The sequence below is a fragment of the Arachis stenosperma genome, chromosome 8, assembly GCF_014773155.1.
Source record: "Arachis stenosperma cultivar V10309 chromosome 8, arast.V10309.gnm1.PFL2, whole genome shotgun sequence".
Lineage (NCBI taxonomy): Eukaryota > Viridiplantae > Streptophyta > Magnoliopsida > Fabales > Fabaceae > Arachis > Arachis stenosperma.
In genome coordinates, this window is record NC_080384.1 from 41,548,761 (window position 1) to 41,566,077 (window position 17,317).

The window sequence follows — 17,317 nt, forward strand, 5'->3', positions numbered from 1 at the left end:
AAAATATATGGAGTTGATTTGTAATTAAAATTAGTTCAAGGACTACGTAACAATTAATAAAAAACTCTAAAAACATGTTTTTTACTTGGACCACTAAGTAGTCCAAAGGTTCCTGGACCACCGAATCCTGTGCCCACTTAATATTGTATAACAAAAAACTTCGGGAAAAAAGGTGTAGGTTTCTTTCACTTATTTTAGCTAATTATACACTATATATTATTTGTGATTTCAAAACAACGTGGTGGACGTGCCGGAGTGGTTATCGGGCATGACTAGAAATCATGTGGGCTTTGCCCGCGCAGGTTCGAATCCTGCCGTTCACGCTTTTAATCTAATGAAAATTTGATTTTATTAAAAATTGACTAGATAACATATAAACTAATATTAAATTTAGATTGTATTATATTAAAAATATTTTCTAACATATTTATTTAATAATTTATATATAATTTTATATAATTATTCAACTAAAATGTAATATAAATTAAAATATATTTTATTATTTTTAAAATTTAAATTCAACTATTTTTAAAAAGACATAGACCTTTTATATTAGAATTGTATAAAATTACATCTTTATTTGTTATTTTTATTTTTATATTTGTTTTAATTGTCATATTTTGTCTTTTTATATAGTAGGAAAATAAATAAGAATGAAAAATACTAAAAATATAAATTATTTTTATAATTATGATATATTTCAATATATTTAGTAAAAAGATGTGCCAAATTTGAACTTGGATTTAAAAAAATGAATGAGAATGAAAAATACAAAAAATATAAATATAAAATTATAAATTAATTTTATAATCATAATATATTTGAATGTATTTAATAAGAAAATGTGACAAATTTAAACTTAAAGGAGTTTTCGATAATTGGTATGAAATATTAAGAAATAAAGAGTAATAAAATCTTATGTAGCATGCATAAATAGACCAAACAATGTAGTAATAAGAGTATTAACATATTTAAGTTGTAGAATTTTAATATTTATAACTGAAAAATTTTATAATTATTATTATGACACTTTTAATATATATATATATATATATATATATATATATTGTATTTAATTAGGACTTTACGTTTTAATTGAATAATAATAGATACAATTTTTTTTTAATTTTTTACTAAAAGATGATTGATTAATTTTCAAATTTTGTCAAGTAAAATTGTTAACATGGTATTGTTAGTAGGAGAAATTTGGCCTAAACACAATATAGAAGAATTTAGGTGTAAACTTTCGTATATTAAAAATAGATAGATAGATGTTAAATCAATATGGCCAAATATCAAAGTAGGAATGTTATATCATATATGTCATGATTTGCAAACAAAAATCACAATGCAATGCTCTCTAAAACACTGCCATTTGTTATTAGATATGTCACAATGCTACAAAATATGACTTGACTGGCAACCATTATTAACCCTTAAGATTGAGTTAGACATATAAACGTTGACTTTTTATTTGACAAGTCCAATCCCAATCTAAAACCCGATAAAAGAGGTAGACTGTGTGAGGTTTTAAAACTTAAAAAGTTTTGTCGAATTTCTACACCACGGATCATAAATGGATGTCTCATCTACTGAGATAAAATTTTGGTGTTGTTATAATACCAAAGTTCAGCATCAATATGCTTAAGCTAATAAGCATTCTTCTTTTGCAATTGCAAATTATACTCTTTCTTTGACAGTCGAAAAACTTTGGAACATATTTAACATAGTTATAGTAACTGCTAAAACTTTACAAGAGTACGTGAGCACCTTGTATTGATCTTATTGTAACTGTCAAAAACTGTTTTTACATTTTAAAGTTCTAATACAGAATTTAAGCAACACAATAACCATTGGAGAGGTCCCCTAACCAGAATCTTTTAAGGGGCACCCACCCAAAGCTATGATTCAACTGCAGCGTAGCTGGTAGCTTAGTATCTTCATCCTTTTGCTTCTTTTTCTTGCTTTCTGTTAGAGCTTAAACTGATCCAGACAGAACTTTCATAGGATTAGCAATGATCTATGGTCTTGCATCAGAGTTCATTAAGATACAGGCAACCTCAGTTCTGATGTTCTACAGGAAATTGACCAACAAAGACAACAGCCAAAACACCATCACGGCAGAGATTAGTTTCTAGCACACACTACTGATGATTTGTGATGTTAAATAATGACCTCAACAGCAACGCATTCGCATACTGGAGACCAACGTCAAAACCATAGTTGAAGTTGTTTGATCTAATCAACTAGTGTTAGTGGCCACCTTCGATGGTCAGTTACATTGATGAAGCTTTAACAAAACTGGAAAATAATGAGGACTCATCATTCAGAAGAACCTTTGGATTTCCTTGTTCAGCCTACACAGACACAACACAAGGGAAAATGATGTTATTCAATGAGGTGGGTTAACAAGAACCTGCTCAAGTAGCTAAAAATTGTTGCTTGTCCCATGGAAAGCACACTGTAAAGAGATTTGCAAAGTTTTTGGAATTTTAGGAGCTACATACTAAGTAATGTTGAACCATGAACTAATCAAGTAATAAATCAACAAGTTCGGTAAAAAATAACCTTAAGCTGCTTATTACCCTTTTGACATGTGAAACATACAAGAAGAACAGCTAAATCTTATCTTTCTAACTGGGGTGGGGTCAATTACATAGATCAAATGTCAGTATAGTGCTTTGTCATAGATCATATCTATGAGGTGAGATGCAGAATAAAAGAAAATGAAACATACCAGGTTGCCATGGTCTAAAATTAGAATGCTATCCATATTTAAGACAGTTGAAATCCTGTGAGCAATTGTGATCACTGTCATGCCTTTGCACTTGCTGGATATGGTGGTGTGGAGCAGCGAAGCAGTTTGAATGTCCACATTGGCAGTGCATTCATCCAAACAGAGAACCTACAAGGACAAGAATACAAAAATAACCTCGTTGTTATGCCTTTGTATGATGTATAGTTTGTTTCTCAAGGAAGACACTATCATCCTTCATTAACAGCAAGCAAAATTACTCTGTTATGATGGAAATTCAAACTATAACCACTTCTCTTGAATCGTCACCCGTACTTTTGAAGATTTAAGAAGCGCACGTGCAAGGCAAAGAAGCTGCCTCTGGCCAACGGAAAACGATATACCTCCTTCCTTTACAAGAATATCCAGCCCTCCAGCTTCTTCTACTTCCTCTTTCACATGGCACTTCTCCAAAGCATCCCAAATTTTTAAGTCGTCACTCATCTTAAATGGATCTAGGTTCTCCCTGGAGTTTTGAAACACGTTGAAAAATTTAGCAGACATGAAATTGTGCAATTAATAATTTGCATCAGAATCATCAAATGCAAAGACATTCCAGTTCTGTACCTTAATGATCCATTGAACAAGAACGGACTCTGAGGCACAATAGCCAAATGTGTACGCAGTTCTCTGACAGGAACATTTCTAATGTCCATGCCATCAACTAAAATGGAGCCTGAACATATTGGGGTCAGGCGGAAAAGGGCATTTAACACACTAGACTTTCCAGCACCTGTTCTTCCAATTATTCCAACCTGATTTATGCCATGTAAAAAGTATGAAGAATGACGGGCTTAATAATCATAGAAACTTTCATTGCATATTCAAGTATCACTAACTAACCTGTGTCCCTCCAGCAATAGTAAAACTAAGATTGCAGATTGCAGGTGCCAAAGATGGCATATATTTCAAAGTGACATTCTGGAATTCAATAACTCCTAGGTTAGGCCAATCTGGATTCACATTTAAGCATCCACCTTGTTCTTCTTGAGGAATGTCCATGTACTAGATATGTTAACGAATGTTAGTTTCTGCAAAATAAATCAAAACACGTCTCTAGAAAATGAAACAAGTCTTTTCATACTTGAAGCGCTCTTTCAACTGAAACCATCTCCTTTTCTGTTTCAGTGAAACTTGTTAAAAAACTCCCCAACAAGGATACGATAGGAGCTGCATATGAGAGGGCCAATCCTACCTGTCAGAATAAATAATTGTGATATGTTTAATTTTGTATTAATTGGCTGATCTAATCAAAGATTAATAAAAGGGTAATCAACAGACCAGCCCTGGGGTACCAAAGTTGATAGGCAGACTTCTATGAGATCCAACAACAGCCATCAAAGCTATGAATGAGATGATAAATGCACCTAATAACTGGAAGAAGTTCAAGATTACAAGCAATTGAGAATGAGAACTTGAGATTATAGATTTCATAAGTTCAAACCTAACCTTTTATATACAAAAGGGAATTGAGAGAAATTTGGCTCACAACTTTTTTTTCCCCATTATAGCCCTTAACTCCCCTCACTAATTAAGCAGTAAAATATTTATTGAAATAACTTCTTGCTATTCCTTATACTTGAACCCAAGATAACTTAATAAGAGAGCAAAGTACTTATCATGGAGACTAATCTCACATTTGTTACTATTACACATTGAATAAAAATAATAAATATTAATCCACTAGCTTATTTAAATTCTACATTAATAAATCTTATATAAGGCATAAATCGTAGGTTTATTGCTGCATTTTCTTTGCTTGAAATGTTGCAAAACATATTTAAGGCAAAGACCTACCTGAAGACGCAAGGAAAGCCATAAACTTGCTACGGTCTCTGTGTATGAAGTCTTTTGATACAATGTGATGTGTTCAATAAATTTGGCAAAGAAAAAGTCCTGTCCATAGTTTCCATTTTGTTATAGTTAACTCATTGCACAAAAGTCAAGCCTAGTATAAAAATCACTACACATAGGGCAAGCAACAAATCCCTTCAGAAAACAAAACTTCCTAATAATAAACTGGAATATAAGTCACCCAAATCAAAATATGGATGACAAACTGTATTGAAAGTCCCAAAAAAAGGGGGAAAAAGGAAAAACAAATTGACATGCATCAAAGCAGGAATTTTATGTGAAACAATAAAACAGAAAAATATTATCTCTCGTCTCAACAGGTCTATTCCACGCACAAAATTTTATGTTCTTCATGGCTATGATAAGAAGTAAGAATTTACAAATAGCCATTTCTCATATGGACTCATTGATGTGATATGATAAATGTACTGCTGTTTGTCCTTTAATTCAGTTTTTCTTTTCTTTTTTCTTTTTTTTTTCCTGATGTACATTCTTCTTCAAAACCCTCTCCCCACATGATCCAATGTTTAACAATTGCTCCCCCTCATCATGTGATTATTATTATCATTAAACTTTAATATGGTGTATATATTTACCTCGGATTTGAAAGCCCTTATAGTTGAAGTTCCATCAAGTGTTTCTGAGAAAGATGTATATATTGGAGAACGAGAAACACTGTCCAATCGGCGTAATTCTCTTGATGTGGATCTGTAGAAGAACTGAAGGCACACTAAAATCAGTTGAACAATGTATATCATACCAAGATTATGAATACTACACAGTTATATTTGTAAACAGATCATAATTGATCTGAAGTTTAAAAAACTACCTTTTTTATGAAGAATTCCAAATTATACAATACAATAACATCAATCCTTATAGGTGCATTAAAAGCAAAGAAAGTGGATAGATCAAGGAAATGAAAAACAAGAACAACAAATACCTGTAGTTTACTGTAGATATACCACAATGGCAATAGGAGGACTAGGAAGAAGACCTACAGAAAATGAAAAGATAAAATTACTTCGACGATGAGGAAGGCTAATATGAATTTCAAATTTTCATAAAATGTTAGTGAAATAAGAAAAACAATTAGGGATACCTGTACATATGACAAAATGATTGCAATGCCCAACAGGCCTATAAAATTAGCCAGGAGAATGTTCATAATGAATGGAAGAGAATCATCAATTGTATAAAGATCTGAAGATAATCTGCATGAAAAAATATAACTCACGAAACATGTTAAAGAAAATTTCATGTTAATATAATCTGTTATGGTCTGAAGACCTCTGATTCTAACCTGTTCAGTATTCTTCCACCCGGGGTCTGATCAAAGAATCGCACAGGTGCATTGATCAGCTTGCTAAGCAGTCTATTGTGTACCTTAATTGCTGCTTGTAATCCACCAAACGCAAAAGAGAATGCCCTCACCAATGTGAAAAAAGAATTCACAGCACAAAATAGACATAGTATAGCCTGCAACATTAATTTCACACTCAGAGATTAGGAAGCTATAATATCAGTACCTGATGGGATAAGGTTATATTTGATTCACTACATAACCAAATGGTTCAATATTATATACAGTAAAGAGATCATGAATTTTCAATTATGCTTTAAAGTGAACTTCTAACAAGCTACTTTCATTTAACTACTTCTTTCTGTAACATCATACTAGAATAATAAAAGGAAATTTGAAGGAAAAGAAAGAAAGAAAGAAAGAAAGAAAGAAACTACTTTTTTGTGTTTTTTGGATTAGACATTCGATGCCAGAAAATATGTAGTTGTATCAGTCATAGTCCACAAAGAGAAATCCATTACGAAAAACTAGTATCACAGATTAGCTACCCACCAGATAGAAGGACACAGAATGCGCTGTTTGACCAGTTTCTGTTGTATCAACCCAATATGATAGCCATAAATCATTTCCATTCCGAGATGCTTGCATGAGGATAGCTGACAGGCATATAGCAACTGTAACAAACTGACCAATGAAGACAGCATAGTTCCTGCAAATTGCACTAAACTGTTAACCAACAATTGGAATTATTATCCAAAGAGCACAGTAGTTAATCCACAAAACTGACAACATAAGCTCCCTGAACATCACTTGTATCATCAATTTACGATCTATTACTCACTTATACACTCCAATTTCAACTTTTCCCTCTTTCCTTAACTCAACTTCAACTATCTCCTCTGCTATCTCCGGAGAATGCACAATTTCTTTTTCAGGAAGAGATTGCTCCTTAGGTTTGGATGAAGAATCTGAGCTGCAAGATTCTCTGTGATTTTTTGAAGTTAAATCAAGATCATTCGATGGGGAGAATCTTGTGTATGAAGAAATTGGAAAGGCAGCTGAACTTCCCAACCATTTTACATGCCCCTTGTCCATTACAACAACCACGTCAGCTAAAGATATTGCCTGCATATGAATTTAGATATGTCAATATGCTAATGTTTACATTTTTATTTTAATAAAAAATATACAATACTTCATCTGAAAATACTCTCCTCAGCTATAGCTTAAAGTGTCAGTTTAAATATCATTTAATCAGAATTTTGCCAAAATGCTTGACAAAACCAATGTAATTTGAGCAAATAAATAACAATCGTAAAAGAGAGAACAAACCTGCACATTGTGAGTACAGAGCAATATAGTTTTTCCTTGCATAAGAGGGCCAAGAATGGCATTGTGTAAAATCCAGTGAGCAACTTGTGCATCAACTGCACTCAGAACATCATCAAGCATAATAACATCTGAGCCATCATACACTGCCCTGCTAATTTCCCAACTATCAGAACATTTTTCTTGATAATAATTAAATAATAAAAAGAGCACAAATGAACTAGTAGAGTAAAAGGAAAGAACATCATCAAGTCATCACCTCGCCAAAGCAAGTCGAGCTCTCTGTCCACCAGATAAATTTAGTCCCTTCTCTCCAATATACGCCATGTCATGTCCAACCATCAATTCAATATCAACATCTAATGCACATGCCTGTAGTGTATCTCTATACCTGTTTAAGCTATGATAATTAGTTCTTTACGTTCAAAACAAGTTTGTAAAGCTCAGGTAGATCAATATCAAGTCAAATTTATGATAGGAAGTAAGCCAATTATACCTTACGGGATCATAGCTTTTCCCAAATAGTATGTTGTCACGTACAGTACCAGATAAAATCCAGGGGACCTGAAATTTGAGGGAAAGACATAAGAAAACTCATTCCAAGGCTAAGCACTATGTCAATAATGTCATTATCATTTCACCAACCTGTGGTACATATGCCATGGATCCATCACAGTAAATATATCCATGAGCAAGTTGCGCTTCCCCAAGAACTGAATATAACAAGGAAGATTTACCAGAACCAACCTGAGCAAATGCAGTTGAAAAGTGAAATACTGAAATAGATATATTTAGAGTAGTGCTTCAGATGTTAGATGAAGTGCATACTTCTTTCCATTCCGTTGATGATACTAACATAATGTTGTGAATTGTTAATGTTGATGATACTAACATATACAAAAGATTGCAAGCAGCCTTACCAATATAATGCAGTTTTCATATGATTGGCTTAAGAAATCTTGATAAAATTCAAGTAAAAATCTAACCTCTCCAATAATAGCAACAAAGGAACCCTTGGACAGGCTTAGAGTCACATGATTCAACACCATATTTAATGGTGGTTCATCACTGCTTGACCAGGTACAAGATACATCTTGGACAATGATAGCCAATCTTTGTGAAGAATCAGGTTGTTTACTCAAGAAAGATGATGAACTGGAACCGGTGTCTCCCACATTGGATCTATGCTCAGGACAAGAAAGAAATCTACTCAACCTTCTAGAGGATATAAAGGCCTACAATTAAGAGAATCCTTTCATTGGTGTCATCAATTAGTGTGTACAATATAAGCTAATTTTGTGAGTAAAATCTTCACTGAATAAAGGATACTCACATCAATCAATCCATTAATCACCCATGGAAATGAATTCAATGGCGATATCAGTGTGTTAAACAAAGCAAGACAAGTGAAAACCTACAATTAGGGTTTTTCAACCAAATCAAAACTCTTGATGATGAAAAAAAATAATTGAATGCAAAATTAAAAAGAAGAAAAACTTGTCTGCAATTAAGATTAGGTAAAAAAAAAATTGAAAATACCATTGCGGCATCAAGTTGATTTCCCATCAGTGTGAAGAGTCCAAATGTGAAAATAGAAAAGAGTGTTGGTGTGGTAGCCCAAAAGAATACACACCATGCATCCAAGTACTTCCGAGTCTAAAAAAACATGGATAAAACACGAGGATCAAGATTAAATATGAAAGTAATCAATTAAATTATGCCGTTGTTGAACACTAGCTCAGTGGGTTTCAATGAAAATTTTCCAGTTTCACCTCTAAAGATGTAAAATCAAAATTTAAAGCATTACAGCTAGGTGTTTCACTTCCAAAGATCTTGTCTCCATCAACCAACTAGAAAAAATAAGTTCCCATCCATACATCTTCAAAGTGCGAATATAGGTCAAAAGTTCTCCTGTTCTACGAATCCTGTAAGAACCACAATTTCAGGATTGTAAATATGCACCAACAGTTTTGAAAAATATTAACCCATTTTTGTAACATGCTACAACTGGCTAGAGAATGGAAAACTGTTGATCCTGAATGCAGAAAAACAAGAACATGGAAATCTGACAACTAAAAAGAAGCAGGGAACAACTGGAAAAATATTGCATCATGTTTGTAACAAATATGAAAAGATTACATGCCAAAACTTTTAGAAACTCCAAAGGTTCATTTAGCAATTGAAAAGGAAATCAATGGATACCTTTCATCCTTCTCCTTCATCATTTGTTCAGTGGCAATTGCAATTAATTGTGATATCCATTTATTCACTACATCAATTCAAATATCATAGTTTTCAAAATAATAAGAAAACAATAGCAGTGACAACAACGATAATTTAAATACATAAATTAAACCTTTTCAAAGAAGGAATTGAAAGTCAAGTATACATTTCTGAAATGGAAACTGGCTTCTAGGTCTAGGACATTGTTAAATCAAAAGAAATATCAAGCAATCTTCCCTGAAGGTACAGCCAAATACACATTCATTGATAACAAATTGGAACAGAGTTCCCGCTTAGGATTTAGGAAACAAACTCAGTTAAACACTTATAATAAACTATGAATTCATTCCAGCTATTGAGCTCACTGATGTAAACTAAGAATCAACTTAAAAAGATTGATGTAACATGTGTAGCTTCTCTGTTACTGAAAATTTTTTATGGGTGGTATTACCTGGTATCAGTAAAATGGTTATAGCTAATCCAGATACAAAAGCAAATTTGACTTGAGTATATAAAAGATAAAGTGCCACTCCAATTTGTAAAGGCAAGCTGAAAAAAAAAATTACACTGCTTATGATCTATATAAAACTTGATTCAATAATGTATACATGATTTTACATCGATTTTAAGTTGTAAAAGATGGTTTCCCAGTCATGTATGTCAAATACATCTACATAAATCCCAACATTAAATATGTTAAAGCAGTAGAAAACTAGTATCCATAAGTACTTAACACTTAATATAAATAAACGAGGAAATTTAATTACACTTGAAAACACAGTATTTTCCAAAGATATAAAATGTTAAAGAGGAATCTTCTAAAAGATGGCATGCCTGTTGAACAAAAGAAATTCAAATAGACGATGAAAAAGATAACTTGAAGTAAAGATTTTGCATCAAGAAATAATGAAGAGAATACCTCCATGTATCATGGAAACTATTACACAGGTTGACAGTTCTGTCAGCATCTACTGACATAAATGTCTGAATTTCTCCATTTGTGAATTTTGAACGCTCTGCTAGGTTCACACGTAGACACTTGAAACACACGAAAAAAATATATATATATATATTAGTACTAGAAAATCATGATCATCAGCGAAATCATGGAATGTGCAAACCAATAATAACATTAGTGTAAGAAACTGAAACTGAAAAAAGTCTTTTCCCACTAGGTAGGGCTGGCTACATGAATCTAACGACGTCATTGCGGCGTGGTCATGCATTGAGATGCAACAAAATTTTACGTTGACTGTCGCAAACCTAACACAACCCTAATGGATCCAAAGACGTTATTGTGTCATGATCATGCATAGGGATGTAACAAAATTTTACATGGGCTATTGCAGGCCTAACACAACCTTCCTTGTTTTTCTGAGTTTAGGATCGGAAAAACACACACACACACATGCAAAGGGATCTAATTGATTTTACAATCTATAATTTTGGAATTATTGAGAATGAGAAAAGCTGCATACCTTGTCATATATTAAAGTCATAACCTTCCTTGTTTTTCCGAGTTTAGGATCAGAAAAACACACACACACACATGCAAAGGGATCTAATTGATTTTACAATCTATAATTTTGGAATTATTGAGAATGAGAAAAGCTGCATACCTTGTCATATATTAAAGTCATGATGCTGGATCGCAGCTTTAGCTTCAATTTGGCAAGACGAAAAGAATATTGTGTATCCAAAAAGGATCTAGAACAGAACACTGTCTTATTAATTATTATTGGTAAATACAGCAGAAGATCTTAATAGAGGCCATATCAATCCATTAAGATACAAAGAAATTCCTTTTGGATCATTGAGTGTGTCATTTGTGTTCATTCCACACAGTTGCAATAAGGCAGTTTATATTTTTTTTATTTGCTGAGAAATTTTTTTGCATTATAACCACCATGGTTTTCCCTTTCATTTCAGCATGCTTGGGGGAAAGCAATTTTATCCTCTGACCACTCTCCTTGAAGCTTAGCTTTTATCACTAAAACCCCTAATATATGGGCTGTAATGCAGAATCCTGTAAATGGTTTTATGTTTCAAAACACAATTTTTTGTTTCTTTTGAAAGAAATAATGAATCATTTATATTTTTCACTTCTCAGGCTTTGTTATTTTTATGCTGTTTAGTGTTTATGCACTTGTGTAGCACAATACCAAATTAATAATGGGAGAAAGATGAAGAGTTAATTAATGTATGCAGTTTTGTGCTGTTCATTTTTATTGAACAATTAGACTGATGTCCTATATATTTTAAGAATGATCCTAGTGTCTGGATAATTAAACTTCAAGTAAGTTCTAAAATAATTTATTCTCATAAAGGTGTCTCGTTGTAATCTTTACTCCTCATTTGCGAAACATAATAAACAGCAATAAGAAGTATTCAAGTAGAGAAATGCCTACAAACATATAGCACAGGAAAATAAAAAAAGATGGATTGTTTTTGGTGGGGGGAGGACACAGTGAGTTATTGATAAAAGAACCTTACTTAATTATAGAGGTCAGGCCCAAGGATACTGCAAGTAAATACCCATCAGAGGTCACTGAGCCTGAATGATGTAAAGAAAAGTGAAACCAACATTTTATTACGATAGTTTGTACAAACTGACTAATGAGAAGCAAGGAAAAATGTGAACAAAAGTACAGGATATCCATCCTTGTTTCATTATATATAAACTAACCAATTTTAATTCTCCATGCTGCGTAAATAAAAAGGTCTTAGTTCAATTCTTTTAGTCACTTCGATAAAAGTTTTATCATTAAATGATCGTACTTTTATCATTTGATGAAGAACAATACAATAAAAATTATATATATATATATATATATATATATATATTCCTGATTTCTTGTTTAGATATCTGACGCTTCAGAAGTCACAAAAGGAAAGATTAAAGAAAATGTGAAGAGCAGCAGTAATTTACCAGCATGGTTTTAGGATAATATCAATATCAATATTATAAGAGAAGAGTCAAAATACAGATCTATGTTAGAATTTAATGATCATAATGGATAAATACAAACTGTTCATTGTTGAAATACCTTGTTGAAGAAACTGGATTAGCTTATTGAGAAGCAATGGTCCCGCAAAACCAATACAATCATTAATCACCTGGAAGAAGTAGAATATTGTGTAGTTATAGAGCATAATTATTTTTAAAAAAAATGGTTTTGTTTGGTTAATTTTTTAAGTATCTTTGTGGAACATTTTAATATTGACATATACTTCGTTAAAGATAGCTCAAAACAAATGAGAGAAACTAAACATAATTTTCTTAAATATTTTCCCAAAACTAATCTAATTAGTAAATATGATTAGGTTTCAGGACCATTAAAATTGACATGAATACATGATAATAAATGTCATTGTATTTAATAAATTCTGTTTTGAAGCTGACATGAATCCTTGTAGCTTCCATAAATTTAGAACAGATCAAGGTATCAACACTATTAAAAGGGTAGAAATAAATATCCAAAAATGGGTGTCAATGGGATATCAAACAAATTCTAAGGGTATTAAACAAGAATTTGAGTGTTGGAGTAGGGGCCAAATTAAAGTCTAAAGGTGGTGGCGTAAGTAGCACATTTGGATGTTTAAAAAACATTTTCCATAAAGATGTCTAGATGCATGTAAAATATGCTATACATCATGTGTCCTTGCATAAGATGAATGTATTTCCATTGGCATAGCTGGAATTGCAAGGAATAATATAATCTACTATCTGTCCAGACCAATGACCCACAAAGTCATGACCATTGCTCTTCTATTAAAGAGAATCTTTATGGAAGAGCAGACAAAACAAGTACTCTAGACAGAAACTATGGTGGCATTCAAAATTTCAGACAATTTTAAGATAGCATTCGCTAGAAGAATTAGATTACACAGTTACCAGTCTAAAGAAGCTTAAACCTATTTGAGTAAATGTTGTACGTAAATTACTAATGCACAAGCATCAATTTTGTACAACTTAGATTTATGTCGAACATGGAAGAAAATACTGTTATCGAAAAATTACCTTTAACAAACCAAGGTAGAGATATGACCATCCATAGGCACTACAGAGTGCTCTAAACAAGGATGGCTTTGAAGCATCATTAGTCAATTGAGCTCGCCAGCAGGATGAAATTATATCATGACAAGAAGATGGAGCCATATTAGTAGGTATCTGCAGCAGATCTTCAGAGTCTAATTGCTTTACCACCCCCCGGTTCATTACTGGCGCTATGAATTTGAAAGTCATCAAATCCCAAATGCTCTCATTAGTTTCCTTTAAGAGAGAATTATAAAAACAAAAGTAAATTAGTAAGATCATATGAACCTTTAAATATATGAAAATAAAATTAATAAAGCAGATGATCAAACAAAAAAAGTGAAATCTCATTTGAACATAACCATAAATTTAATTATCTATACAAAAACAAAAATTTTAAAATCTTATTAATGTTCCAACTAAGTCTTAGGCAAATTGTCTAGAGCATGAAATGCATTCCACTGTCCTGCAAAGAGTGTTTGGAGGTAGTAGACACAAGTGGTCCAATTTATCTAGTATATTCCTCTTCACATGACACAACTCTTAAGTTAAAAGTTTTCAACTATCAACTCACAAGGTCATGATGGCCACCCTCCTCAAGGCTTGAGTCATAGGAAAGAAGTGGATCTCCCAATAAACTGAAATTATGATATTAGGTTCAGTAAAGACATATCAATATCTTCTTGCAACAGAACTCAACTATCCTTCCTATATGAATAAATACATAGTCAATCAAATGTGATCCCTTTGCTTGTTACCACAGTTAGATCAAATTATCTGAATAAGTGATAAGCAGAGTGATATGCAATCCAACCTATGTTCATAACCAAGGACAGCAAGGCATAATGTGTGTGTGTGTGTAAGAGAGAGAGAGAGAGAGAGAGAGAGAGAGAGAGAGAGAGAGAGAGAGAGAGAGAATCAATTATGCCCGCTTTCAAAATTTTATCTGATGTTGAATGCTTATCAAAAATATAAAATAGAAAGCGACTATGATAAGAATGACAGGAAGGTATATACCTTCTTTTGAAAGACTCTCTCTTCACCCTAATCACATTTATAGCTGTGCCATACGTGATACTCAAGAGAACAACTAAGCTTTCCACGATGCAAACTGAAACCTGCAACGAAATTTAAGACAAATTTCCACATGCAGTCAACTGGCAATATTCATTGTTAAAGGAACAAAAGTAATAAAGAAAGTTGACATGCCCAGAAGATTCTATGGCATCAATTAATAGTACCTCCAATGATGGGAATGTAGTCACCAAACGGAAGACCCCCAAAATTGGTTTCAGAATCCACCAGAAGCATAAAACACGACTGAAGATTATGTAATGACTGCTGCCACACTTTGAGAAGAGAATGATATTTGTCTACATATAGGATTGTAAGTTAGGATTGTAAGTGAAGTTTTAGATCACATAAAACCACATGCCTTATACTATACAGAACACTCTAGTTTAACTCTAACAAACTTACCCACACAATCAATTCAGAACAGCTATAAAACCACTTATGATATCCAACAAACTGACTATTATGTTCTTTCTTCCACACAAAAATTATTTCCAGGACTGAAAGGCATGCTCCAATAGCTGGTACAAAATAAAGAACCGATTTCTCTGGAACAGTAATCTGTTTACTCATTGCAAAAACATCAACGTAAGAAGATATCTTATGTACATCCTTAAAAGTTAAAATACAAAAATCATAAGTATGAAGATTTATTGATTTATCCTCTTTTCTTTTTTGGTGGTAGTTTCAGGTGACTTCTAATCAACTTTTAACTATTACCTGCACATCTGATCCCTGAACTCCTCGACCACTCTTCTGCTTAAATCCAAGCACAACAATAAAAATAGTAGTCACTATATTCAATCCAACGCCTAAAAGAGTAGGTATTATTAAGGAAAATCAAATTAATACATATAAGAAGAAATTAATAATAATAATAATAATAATAATAATAATAATAATAATAATAATAATAATAATAATAATTAGTATGAAATGTAAATATCCCTAAGGGAAAAAAAAAAAAACTGAAATTTCTAAATAAGGATATATGTCTTCAAAACAGTCTGAGTATCTCTTTCCATTCCATATCTGTTAAACAGGGAAAAAGTGCAAGTCATGAGTGCATGAACCATTATGATCTTAAAAAGTTGCAATGTTTAATCCATAATCTATTGTTCGTTAACAGTGGAATCATTTCTCCAATAAAAAATAAAAATAAAAAAGCTGCTTAGTTGCACAGTCTTCACAACAGGAAACTTAATTCTAAGCTCAATTACAGAACAGAAACATGTTCAGAAGCACATAATTCCTCAATTCTATAACCTCGCATCAGATAAGGATATAGCAAGACGCAGAATATGATAACTCTGATTCAAATTGTTCCTTTATGAAAAATGAACCAAAACAAAAAGTTTGTATATTTGAAAGTGTAGATGCAACAACTAGTCACAGTCACTTGGGGGTTGACTTCAGAATGAAAAATAAACGCATGTGGCACACACTGGTGCTACTTGTTAAACATCAGAATTGGAATAGCGTTGGTTCCTTGATAAAAGGGCAAAATTAAGAGGGGAAATGAGTGAAGAGAAGCGTACGAATGGAGAATTAGGGCAAATAAAAGCGAGGAAGTCGTCCATGGAATGGAAGAGAACACAGAATTGTAGAAAGAGAAGAGTCACCGATTGTTTGTTTGAACTTTGAACTTTGAATGAATCGTTGAATCGCTCACTCACCCTCTCGTACAGCGAAGTGTCTTTCCTGCATTTTAGTATGACATTATACCGTTGCCATGCAACTATGAAAAAAAAAAAAAAGTTGACAGCTTTTTCTTTTTCTCTTTTTTATAATGACATTGTTTTTTTTACAACAAATAATTTTTGTGCAATCACTTTTTGAATTTGGGTTATTTTTTTAGATATGAATTTAGATCTGAGTTATGCACTCGCATGGAGGAGGAGCGTGTTACGCTTAGGGGTAAACACGGATTCGAAATTTCGAATATATTCAAAATTTTCGATTTGGTTTTGATTTAATTAGCATTAAAATTATTGGATTTAATATGTGCGATTTTTTTATCTTGGACACATTTGCATATTAAATCGAATCGGATCTTAGATATATCCACAAAATATAAAAATATTTTTAAAATTTTATTTTTATTAAAAAATAATAATAAATTTTTTTTTACTTTTTTAAATATATTTATTCTTAAAATATTATTAAACATATTTTTTAAATAATAAAAATAATATAATATAATATATATGATAATTATTAGTTAAAATAAAATATAAAAAAATATTTATTTATTTATTTATTTTTACAGATATGCGGATCGGATATGCGAATACCCTATCTAAAATTTGCAATCTAATTCTATTAGTGTGCAGATTCGATTTGAAAAGTCTTGCGTATTAGATCGATATTCGTAATTTTCGGATCAGATTCGAATAAACACCGCAGATATGCGAATCGAATCCGATCCATGAACAACTCTAGTTGTACTGGAATTTTTTTTAATTTAAAATCATAAAATCGAAAAATTTTGCTCTGCACAAATTCAAAGGAGAAATCGAACGGTCCGATTTTTTTTACATAAAAAATTTTGAATTTCTGAAATACAGATATTGGTAGGTTTGATTTTACAATTATTTTTTATTTTAAAAATACCAAATCGGTAGATTCAATTTGAAATTAAAAAAATATTTAAATAAAAAATCACAAATTGAACTCTAATTTATAGATATATATAGGCAACACT

At 32.0% G+C, this 17,317-nt stretch overlaps 1 protein-coding gene and 1 non-coding gene across 5 annotated transcripts; one reads left to right on the forward strand and one right to left on the reverse strand.

Moving 5' to 3' along the window:
- Positions 1-241: 241 nt before the first annotated feature.
- Positions 242-323, forward strand: TRNAS-AGA (transfer RNA serine (anticodon AGA)). The gene has a single exon. It is a non-coding gene; the product is annotated as a tRNA-Ser (tRNA).
- A 1,325-nt stretch (positions 324-1,648) lies between these two features.
- Positions 1,649-16,363, reverse strand: LOC130944383 (ABC transporter C family member 13). Of its 4 annotated transcripts, none has more exons than XM_057872689.1 (36): positions 16,152-16,362; positions 15,605-15,645; positions 15,334-15,433; positions 15,019-15,174; positions 14,781-14,912; positions 14,557-14,657; positions 14,114-14,177; positions 13,525-13,776; positions 12,551-12,620; positions 11,997-12,057; positions 11,123-11,210; positions 10,423-10,541; positions 9,955-10,052; positions 9,483-9,549; positions 9,088-9,205; positions 8,820-8,936; positions 8,614-8,694; positions 8,267-8,515; positions 7,926-8,027; positions 7,777-7,844; positions 7,540-7,671; positions 7,284-7,431; positions 6,793-7,076; positions 6,504-6,660; positions 5,952-6,127; positions 5,751-5,862; positions 5,592-5,645; positions 5,245-5,367; positions 4,592-4,690; positions 4,076-4,168; positions 3,879-3,989; positions 3,638-3,799; positions 3,362-3,549; positions 3,071-3,260; positions 2,738-2,905; positions 1,649-2,357 (listed from the first exon to the last, which is right to left on the reverse strand). In XM_057872689.1, the coding sequence occupies exons 1-36, from the start codon at positions 16,191-16,193 to the stop codon at positions 2,277-2,279; spliced, it is 4,404 nt and encodes a 1,467-aa protein (XP_057728672.1). In that variant the 5' UTR covers positions 16,194-16,362; the 3' UTR covers positions 1,649-2,276. The 4 variants fall into 4 exon arrangements, with proteins under 4 accessions (XP_057728672.1, XP_057728671.1, XP_057728673.1 ...); XM_057872688.1 differs by having other exon boundaries at positions 7,284-7,434; XM_057872691.1 differs by lacking the exon at positions 1,649-2,357 and having other exon boundaries at positions 3,016-3,260; positions 7,284-7,434; positions 16,152-16,363.
- Positions 16,364-17,317: the final 954 nt, after the last annotated feature.

Bases quoted from the DNA above. Each gene is read 5' to 3' on its own strand.
- LOC130944383 (XM_057872688.1), bottom strand. From the start codon at position 16,193: ATGGACGACTTCCTCGCTTTTATTTGCCCTAATTCTCCATTC. The intron at 15,646-16,151 runs GTACGCTTCTCT...CCTGTTTAACAG, and splicing joins TTTGCCCTAATTCTCCATTC to ATATGGAATGGAAAGAGATA. The intron at 8,516-8,613 runs GTGAGTATCCTT...TCTTAATTGTAG, and splicing joins TGATTAATGGATTGATTGAT to GCCTTTATATCCTCTAGAAG.